This window comes from Epinephelus moara, chromosome 19, assembly GCF_006386435.1.
Source record: "Epinephelus moara isolate mb chromosome 19, YSFRI_EMoa_1.0, whole genome shotgun sequence".
Taxonomy (NCBI): Eukaryota; Metazoa; Chordata; class Actinopteri; order Perciformes; family Serranidae; genus Epinephelus; species Epinephelus moara.
In genome coordinates, this window is record NC_065524.1 from 398,044 (window position 1) to 408,786 (window position 10,743).

The window sequence follows — 10,743 nt, forward strand, 5'->3', positions numbered from 1 at the left end:
CACCCCCCCACCCCCCCCCACCCCTTCCCTCGTTCTCCTGGTTCTCCCCTTTTTCCTTTCTCTGGCCTCATGGTGACCCTTGCCCTGTGACCTTTTTGCACCGCTGGCCACCTGTGCTTTGTGACTTCCCCCAGCAGATGTTGCCCATCACCGTGCGCAACATGCCCTCAATAAGCCCTCTAATTCTAAAACGCCTCAAGGTACAATTCTCTTTGCCCCCTACTTGCCCCCTCCTCTCTGCCACCCTGTGGATGCCAACCGTCATCATCTGTCGCCAACCCTCATTCGCTGTCCTGCTGTAATTAACCACCTTTTGGCTGCTACTGCTGCTGAATGTTGAGCCATATCCAGGGCTAAAGGCCTTTTCTGTCAATGATGTGTGACAACACAGGAAATCAACTTTCTTTCTTTTCAGGTTTTTACCACACCACAAATCATTAATTTAACTCAAACCTTTCTTTAATCTTATCTCTTGTGGTATTAGTTGGAGGAAGCCACTGACAAGAAAAGACAACAAACAGAAATACATGCAAAGTAGATTCAACAAAAAGTGTTTATTACGCTAAACTTCACTGATAAATCACAAACATGAAGAAAATGTCATAGTAAAGACTGAGTATTGCACTTACATTAAGTTGAAGGACTCAAAGAGACTAAAAAAGATTTTTAAATAATGAAGCAGCAAAGCACCAGATCTTATGTCCCATAATGCAACTTTGAAGCATCTTATTGTTAGACCCTTTCAAACTTCATACCAACAGTTTGTAAATTAGGCTTCCTAATTGTCAGGTGGAGTAGTCTTTCCTTGGATCAATAAGCTGACCTCTAATTGGTGCCCCTTTTACCAACTTGTTTTACCTAAATTAAAAAAGGATGTGGACGCCATGTACAGAAATACAAGAAATTAAAAACTCATAACAAAAAAAAATGTTGATGGTGAATCTTTTTGCAAAGTAGTTCAGTATGAAGTGTGACAAATATAAAAAGGGAAACTCATTTCAATTCATGCAATAAGTTTTTGCTAAATCCATTTTATGGCTAGTCCAGAACGGTGAAGAAATCCCAGTTTACATCTTTCCACAAATCTCTGCATGGAAACTATGGGCTGCTTAATCTCAGGGAGAGATTGTGGTTGTGGCAAATAAACTATGCTTAAGGTTGGACAGCTTAAACAATAGGTTAAGGTTTTTGGGAAAGAATTAGAGAAGAGTCCTAATTACTGTGTAAAACAAACAAAAACTTCAACAAAAAACACAAACATTGCTGTAATTGTTGGTGTGTGACTACACAAACCCAGCTCTCTCACATGAGAGTTGGACACTTAGCCTATCTAGCACCCTAACTTTTCACCTCACTCCATTAATGCTCACTCCTCTCTGTCAGGCATTGAATGTTGGCAGTGGATGTAAATTGTCAATTTAAACATTAAAAATATATAAAATATGTCTCTAAAAGTGCTAAAAATGATATTCAAACTTAAGTAGATGCAGTAAATTTTGAATACAATTTTACATGAACTGTTTTTGTCAATATAAGGAATATATATTATATTAAAAAAATACAAAGTAAAGATTAATCTGCAACTGATCACATTACCAATTCTTTACCTAATACTGTATCTTGACCCACTCAGGTAGACGCATAAAGTTACTACATGTCCTGCAGTCATGTCTGGCACTCAGTTCCTGCAACGCTAGACACAGTTGAATTAAAAAGAGCCTTGGTGCACCTTCTGGGCATTTCTCACAGGTTGGTCTTGTTGGTATTGTGCCAGGACACAATACCTTGATTGGAAATCGGCACTTTGGGTTGTCATACATTGAAAACACAAACTGTACCAACATACTTTAAACTGTTCATATACCTCACCTGTGATGAATCTGATATCAGCCTATCAGTGTTGACCATCTGAAATAATGGGGTTTCCATTAGATAGAACAAAATTATAGCTGTTTTTTTCTATTATGTATGTATGTATGTATGTATTCTTTTATGTGGTCAGATTGTGCAGAACAGAACATATTATTAACAGCTAAGACAGCTGCACTCCACCAATGACAGTGTGTGTATAACCCCTGAGAAAACCAAACATGTCCAGAGACATAAATCATATCTGGACATATTCTGCAGTGCAGCACAGAGGAGGAATGGTAAAATATGGATTGAATATAGATGAATATGTTCTCCATTATCTCAAAACAGAAGCTTGGCAGTACTTTCTGGTCCTGAGCTACTGTACATGTGTGTCCTACAAAAACACAGTGATTCTTGATTAACTGAAGTAAGGCCAGTGCTTTGTGTTTGGAACTCCTGTAAGTCGGACCACATGTGCACATGTACTGTAGTACAATGCATTCAAGTTCATGGCATGCAAACTTTTTGCCCTCTATCATGTTGCATATTTCCATATGGAGGTGTCTTTAGGATGTGTAGCAGCCAGACAAATTTATTACAGTCATTGGGGTGTATGTATTCTCTTCATATCCTGTGCACATTGTACATTTCCTTTATTTGATGTGGTTTAGTTTTGACTTTGGTTTGAGATAATTCCTGGAGTTCTGGCTGTCAGTGGGCAGGTTTAAGAATAAATACACACACACACACACACACACACACACAAATTAGCAGTGTATTTTAAAAAAGCTGCAGGAAAGGTCAATGTCAATATTACATTTGTTTATATTCAAATATAAGCAATTAACAATCATAATTTATCAATCAATCAATCAATCAATTTTATTTATAAAGCCCAATATCACAAATCACAATTTGCCTCACAGGGCTTTACAGCATACGACGTCCCTCTGTCCTTAGGACCCTCACAGCGATTAAGGAAAAACTCCCAAAAAAAAAAAAAAAAACCCTTTAACGGGGGGAAAAAAAAACGGTAGAAACCTCAAGAAGAGCAACTGAGGAGGGATCCCTCTTCCAGGACGGACAGACGTGCAATAGATGTCGTACAGAACAGGTCAGCATAATAAATTAACAGTAATCTGTATGACACAATGAGACAGAAAGAGAGACAGAGAGACAGAGAGAGATGCAGGACAGACGGTAACGGTAATAGCTTACAACAACATTAATGAAAGTAATAATATTATAGTTATAATTCTGGCTATTGTGGTACAATATGTTGAAAGTATATATTAATATCTGATAGTATACATATGTGACAATATGTGTATAATAACAGTAGAAGTGTGACTAATGATAACAGCAGCAGCAGGAGGCATCTGGCAGGACCATGGCAGCAGCACAACCACACACGTCACACCATCCAGGCATCGCTGCAATATGAGTTAACCTGCGAGACAGTGGAGCACAAAGGCTCCGGAGAAGAAGGCGAGTTAGTGACATGCAGTACGGCCGAGTTAGCAAGATACAGTAACAGGACATGAGAAAGAGAGAGAGAGAAGGAGATAAGGTGCCCAGTGTATAATAGGGGGTCCCCGGCAGACAAGGCCTAAGTCAGCCTAACTAGGGGCTGGTACAAGGCAAGCCTGAGCCAGTCCTAGCTATAAGCTTTATCAAAGAGGAAAGTCTTAAGTCTAGTCTTAAATGTGGAGATGGTGTCTGCTTCCCGGAACGCAACAGGAAGATGATTCCACAGGAGAGGAGCCTGGTAGCTGAAGGCTCTGGCTCCTGATCTACTTTTGGAGACTTTAGGGACCACGAGTAACCCTGCATTCTCAGAGCGCAGTGTTCTGGTGGGATAATATGTCACTATGAGCTCTCTAAGATATGATGGAGCCTGACCATTTAGAGCTTTATAAGTTAACAGTAGGATTTTAAATTCAATTCTGGATTTTACAGGGAGCCAGTGCAGAGAAGCTAAAACAGGAGAAATATGATCTTGTTTCATAGTTCCTGTCAGTACACGTGCCACTGCATTCTGAATTAGCTGGAGAGTTTTTAAACACTTACTGGAGCTACCTGATAATAGGGAGTTACAGTNGTGATTTCTAATGATGTTACCTAGAGGAAGCATATATAGAGTAAATAGGATTGGTCCGAGCACAGAACCTTGCAGAACTCCAAAACTAACTTTAGTACGTAAGGATGATTCATCATGAACGTGAACAAACGATCAGATAAATAAGATTTAAACCAGCTTAGTGCAGAACCTTTTAGGCCAATTAAATTTTCCAGTCTCTGTAGCAGAATTTGATGGTCAATTGTGTCAAACACCTCACCAAGATCTAATAAAACAAGTGCAGAGATGAGTCCTTTGTCTGAAGCAATCAGAAGATCATTTGTAATTTTAACTAGTGCTGTCTCAGTGCTATGATGCACTCTAAATCCTGAGTGAAATTCCTCAAATAAATTATTATCGTGGAGAAAATCACACAGCTGGTCTGCGACTACTTTCTCAAGGATCTTTGAAAGAAAGGGAAGATTAGATATTGGTCTATAGTTGGCTAACGTGAATGAAAAAGAGGTAGAGCCTGCACACTTACTCCATGCCACAAACTTTAATGAACAACATTTCGATCCTAGAGGGATCTTCGTCAGGTCTGAATGTTGGAAAATGAAAACCACACCTCTATTTATAACGTTGTGTGCAACAGGTGTGGTTAATCATCCAAATATCATCTGGGGTTATTTTTTAAAAAACATCGACCAGAAAAAGCAAACATCAAATTCAATCCAGGGTAACATTCAATACAAGTACATCAAAAACACTCTGAGAATATATGTATATTATAAAATTCCATCAGAAAAAGGGGACCTACAATTCAAAAAAACATCGAATAATATATCATGAGCAGCAATCATATTAAGTGGATTATATTCAATTAATCAGCGTGGGCTATTAGTCTCTTCAACAGAATAACATTAAAGTTAGCAAATCATCACAGTTAAACAAATCATCAAAAATACATCTTAGCAGCAAAACCTCATCTCATGTATTTAAATAGACCTCATCAATGGAAAAAAATCAAATGATTAAGCTCACAGATCCTGAACACCAAAAATAGTGTTCACAGTCATGTCCAAGTAGTCTACTGGGACATGTAAACCGACGAAACCATATAAAACAATATAGGAATATATAAAAAATAAGAAAAATATGTTAATTCATCACTCAAGTAAGCCTAATGGTTTTAAAGGAAGTGTTTGCTCTCATATTCTTGATTCAAACCACCAGGGGAAAGAGTCTAGAGGGTGAAGATATAAAAACTCTCTCTTTTCAATAGGAGGGTGTTCAGATCACCTCCTCTTCTTCACCTCCTGTCAAACGCCGCACTAAGATCTAATAAAACAAGTAGAGAGACGAGTCCTTTGTCTGAAGCAATCAGAAGATCATTTGTAATTTTAACTACTGCTGTCTCAGTGCTATGATGCTCTCTAAATCCTGACTCAAATAAATTATTATCATGGAGAAAATCACACAGCTGGTCTGCGACTANTTTGCCTCTAATAGTTAGAATTTTGTCATTAAAAAAGCTCATAAAATCATTACTGCTAAGGGCTAACGGAATGCTGTTAGAACTCTATGTGAACTCTAATTTTAACTCCTTTTTATCAGTTACATAAAAACTTAAAGTTAAAACTTGGAAGAGTCCTGTAAAAATGAGAGATCCAGGACCATCATTGTATGTGGTTTGTCAAAACATTAAAGGTCTACATCAGTGTCACATAAGCCCCATGTCCACCAACCACTTTAGGTATCGTACCTTTGGAAACAAAAGTAACCCTTCAGACATGGAACCTAGACCCTAGCGTTTCCACCACTAACAGTACTCTTAAATGTTGGCAGGGTTGTTGTCACTCACTGCCATCCAGCACTCACTGTATTTCCTCATGACCGGTGACACAAAATGAAGTCTGCAGGTCGTTTGTCGTCCACAGATTGGGGTTGCATGCAGACATTTTCTGAACAAAATAAAACAGGCTGCAGTGAGAGTCTCTCTCAATGAGATATTTAAAAATAGCGGATTTGTGTATTTAGTCTTTCTAAGGTAAGCTCAGGGGTTTAGTGTTGCGGGAGCTTGCATGAATGACACTCCACAATGCTTTTTTTTTCTCAGAGTGAAGATTGCGATATATGCCATCCCGGTCGAAATGAATATATATGAATGCTTGAAGATCCACTCATTAAAAAGTAAAAAGTGTACGTCATATAAAAAAGTAATGGAATTGTTAAAGTTGTCACATTAAAATTTAAGGTGTGCTGATGGATTCATGTAAACAACTCATGCACTGAGTATCATTACAAGTTAATGTTACACCTTAAAAGTCACCGACAGTCAGCCCAGTGAATTAAGTTATTTTTTTCTCCGACTACGGCTGCTGCAAGAGGCAGCAAAACATCCTTTCTTTTTATAGTTACAGTCTACTAATCACACTCATCATGGTATTAACAGTGGTTACATGAGCTTCAAAACCAGCCACAACTCAGCCCAGAGCAAGAGTAACCGTCCACTATTGACCAGTGAATGGACTGCAGTGTTTAAAGCTCCACCTTTTAGTACCAGATCGATGTGTCAAGTACTCCAACAGATGGGTGACTAAAAATGGGGATGGTACGAAACAGTTCAATTGGTACCATCCACAACTTTTTACAGTGAAAACTAAAAAGAAAGTGTACCAAACTGACCTGTACTGTTCTGTAGTGCTCAGTGGAAACGGGGCTATATCTCCCAGTTCCTTCCTCTCCAAATATAGGGAGTCACTGAGAAGAAAGCACGTACTGCACTCACTAGCTTTCTCTGGAGCTTTTCCACTCTGTTTGCCTTTGTCAGCTAATGGAACTTGCTCAGATGCGACCAAAATTTCTAAGTTTGGTAAATCAACATGATAAATGCAGCCCTGTGTTGTTATATAAAACAAATTTGAAACAGCAAACACATTGCAGAGCAAATTCTGTTTGCCACTGACATTATGAGGAAATGTATCTTATTAATGTAGCAGGCAAGCTGCAAAAATAATAATGCTGAACATATCAGCAAAATGTTCACTGACAACATTTTTTGTTTGTTTTCTTCCAAAATTGGAAATTTTACAAAACAGTATTCGCTCATAGTGACTACAGCATTATTATAACTATGTTAATAGTAATTTAACTGAAATCAAGATCCTTCCCTCACCTTAACCAAAGTACTTTTTTGTGTAAACTAAACAAAGACAGGAGTCTGGACACACCCCGGGAAGTGTCACAATTTTGCACTTTGTTTTTGCCTTCCACCCCGACTACCTCCCTGTGAATCAAGCGTGATACATAAATATGTTGCTTTATAAACTCCAAAAAACATCTCTGAACGTAATCCAGGGAGCAATTATGTTCTTACTGCAAAATGATTATGAAAACAATTTAGTATAATACATAAACATAATTTATAGGAGACAGGGTTGGATAAATCCTAACCCCTGTCTCTAAATAAAGATGGACTTTGGCCTCAGATTTGAATGTCTTCCTTGATCTTTCTGTGGTTGTCTGCTGACTCCTGGTCAAAGATTTTGACCACTTCTCAGCTGCTGCTGTGATAGTTTTTGTCTCATGTTCACAGAGAGCTGATACTGTCTGTTGCTGGTGTGTGCTCAGGTGGCCCTCCATGTTATGACTGGTTTCCAGGCCCCTATTCAGGTTGCAGGGGGGTGCTCTTGGTACTTTGTCCTTATTTACAGAGAAGGGTTTAAAGTCAGCAGATGGCCAGAGAAGGATCAGAAAGGCTGGTCACATTCAGCGTCTCCTTCTAAACAGACACTGCCTATTATTTCACCCCCATTTACTACATGACCAAAGTTCTGAACTTAGATCAAATATCCAGTCAATGATGTTACCAGTTTTGGTCTCATATTTACTGATGTTGTCTGCAGCTGGTGCTTTTCCACTTACCCAGGGCCCCAGCATGGACCCTGGCAGCTAGTTACAACATCAGATAGGAACGGGACAAAGTTGTTGACTATCAATCAGTCAAACAAAGTTCTGTACTGAGCTCATGTCATTGCTCACTGATGCTGTGAGCAGTTTCGATCTCATTTTCATAGATACCTAATATCAGCCTCTGGTGTCCTTCTTACCCAGGGTACTTGCTAAGACTCAATTCCCTTAAGTCTATTGGACACTGTAAAAGCCCTGGAAAAGAGTGAAACTTGAGTTTAGAATTTTCTATCTCAGATACGTGTTCCACAGGTCAAGAATGACTCTTTGTGCTCAAGCATTATAACAGCTTACCTTGCTCTTAAACTAACCTTCCTCTGTGCAACCTCCCCCCCCCCCCCACTACAGTAATGTGTGGTGTAGTGTGAGGTTGTTGTGTTGGCATGGCCAGTGTGGCAAGGCATGCTCCAGCACGGCAGATTGTAACTCAAGGTCTCCCAGCAGGGCGAGCCTGGAGCACAGGGACCCCCAGGACCGCCAGGACCACCCGGACTCCCAGGGACCCCAGGCCTGAATGGAGCCAGTGGCCCTCCGGTGAGTCTCAGTCGAGTTCACCAGAAATTAAATTTCTACGTTCACACCTGCTGAAAAGTCACCCATATCATTTCGGCTCTTGCACAAACAGAAGTTGTTGCACTGAGACTTAAAAACAGGAAAAAGTGATGTTAAGTTTTTAATTAATCAATTCAGAATTGGCCAATTTGTTTTGCATCAGTGGCCATTCAATGTGTGTGTCCATCTTTCAATGCTTTCTGACTTCCCAACCATGTGTATGGCTCTCGGCCCCCAGCCCACAGGTTCCAAATGAGACTTTAGAATAGTACATGAATTTCATTTATTGTTACTGAGAGGACTTCATTGGAAGAACAGCAGATACTTGTATTTTTATTTTGAGGCATATTTTATACTCCTCATAAAGAGGGTTCACCACAGAGGTCATCGACCATATTTGTCCGAGGGCATATTTTTCTAAGCAGACACTGAAACACAGAATCAGTTCAGGGACGACCCAAATGCAGAGTTACAGGCAAGGTTGAAGTTTAAACAAAAAGTGAGCTTAAATGCAGCTGATAAAAAAAAAATTGGGTACAGGCAGGTAACTTATAGTCCAAATGAAAGCAGAATCAAAACTAAACTGAAAACCAACTGGGATAATACCATGATCTCAAATCCAAAATCTAAACAGAACACCAGGCAGGAAACGGAGCAGAGAATGGCAGCAAGAACATGGGGGTGAGCACAGGAATCAACACAGGACTGAACACAGAGATGAATGCATGAATGAACACAGGACAAACTGACAAGGAACAAAGGGAAACACAAAGGTACATATATACACAGAAAACTAATCACAAAAATGAGACATTGCTGGAGTAGGAAGACACGGGCAAAAAGAGGGAAATGTGGATTGGCTACCAAAAAGGATGTGGAGGGGAACACTAGGGCAGAGCAACAAGACTAATACACTAATACAGAACAGAGGTCTGTACTACGAAGCAGGATTTGAAGTTAGCGAGGAAATTTCCAAGGTTAACTCAGGGTTTTCAGTACTACGAAGCTGGTTCTCTTTTTACCGGGATAAATCACTTTGGAATTTTATGCTGAACAGCTAACCTGCTCCGGAGCAGGTTAACATCGGATCACAGCCTGTCAACATCCCGACCTCTGACCAATAAGATCACTGAAGAAAAAGTATCCATGGAAAAAAGTCAAGGGTCTCAGGTAAAAAAGAGGAGCCTAAACTGTATATTGCTGTGGGTCAATAGAATCACGTCATTGTTCCAGGGCTCTTTTTTCCACTGGTTTTGAAACAGAGCTTCTAACAAACGGAGATTGTTTACATCACTACACACATGATTTTAGCAGTATTTGAAATTATGCAAAGTTTACAAAGCCTGCAGTAGGGATACGCGCAGTTATAAGTTTAAACGGTTAAATGTCCGCCCCCTTGCTAGTCGGCACCAGAAATATTAGTCAGTTAAACCTTTTAGTGTTTTATTCATGTACAAGGCCGCTTAACTGTCATGCAGCCGCCCGCCACTAGTGGGTGCTACAGAGCCATCAGACAGCAGTCCCCCTCCCCACGGTAATGCTAGAGTAAACTGGAGTTTTAAAACAACACGGTGGAAAATTGGAGAAATGTCCTCTCGCAAAACCAGCACGGTTTGGCACAACTTTGATCTAGAAAAGGAAAACAATGTAGCCTGTGTCAGGAAAGAAAAGACATATAATCACTCTACTGGAGCAATGCACAACCTCATTCAACATGCGTTTGGATGTTAACCTGCATGGAACAAAGGCTGCTGCTGCCACACACAGCCCAAATTGACATCATTCACCCGGAGACGCTGTGATCCTGCTCGGTCTGAGAAAATAACGCAGCTCATCACGACTGATCTTGCAAGATATGCTGAACTTTGTTGAAGGTAAAAGCTTCAGGAAGTTAATGCAATATGTTGAGCCTGAATGTTCATGTTCACATTCATACCGCATGGCAAAAAGTGTCTCGTACTTCAGTGGCATTTAAAATCCGATGTGGTTGTTGAAGATTGTTATTAAAGACTTTAAGAGGCAACAGATAGGATTTGGGTTTTTTTTAGCTTGGTGCCACCTAGCGTCAGCAGTGTTGCTCGCACTGTCGCAAAGACCAAATTGACCGTGGGGATCAGAGATAATCAATAAAATGTAGGCTGTAAAGTCACCAGTATACCTCTATGTATATGTAGAATGAGAAGGTGTGTGGACACTATGCTAAATAAATGAGTAAAGAGACCGAGCAACAATTATCAGATTTATCTGAAGAAAAAACAAATAGTAATGCAAATAATTATACCAGAATGCACAGTACCAGTACAAAC

The 10,743-nt window shown here is 39.8% G+C and overlaps 1 protein-coding gene across 1 annotated transcript in view; it reads left to right on the forward strand.

The window, feature by feature from the left end:
- LOC126406518 (collagen alpha-1(XIII) chain-like) overlaps positions 1-10,743 on the forward strand; it is a 349,158-nt gene that overhangs the window by 224,727 nt on the left and 113,688 nt on the right. Inside the window, exon 13 of the mRNA XM_050070828.1 lies at positions 8,330-8,419. Within this exon, the coding sequence (XP_049926785.1) occupies positions 8,330-8,419 (90 nt within the window). The remainder of the gene's footprint in view (positions 1-8,329; positions 8,420-10,743) is intronic.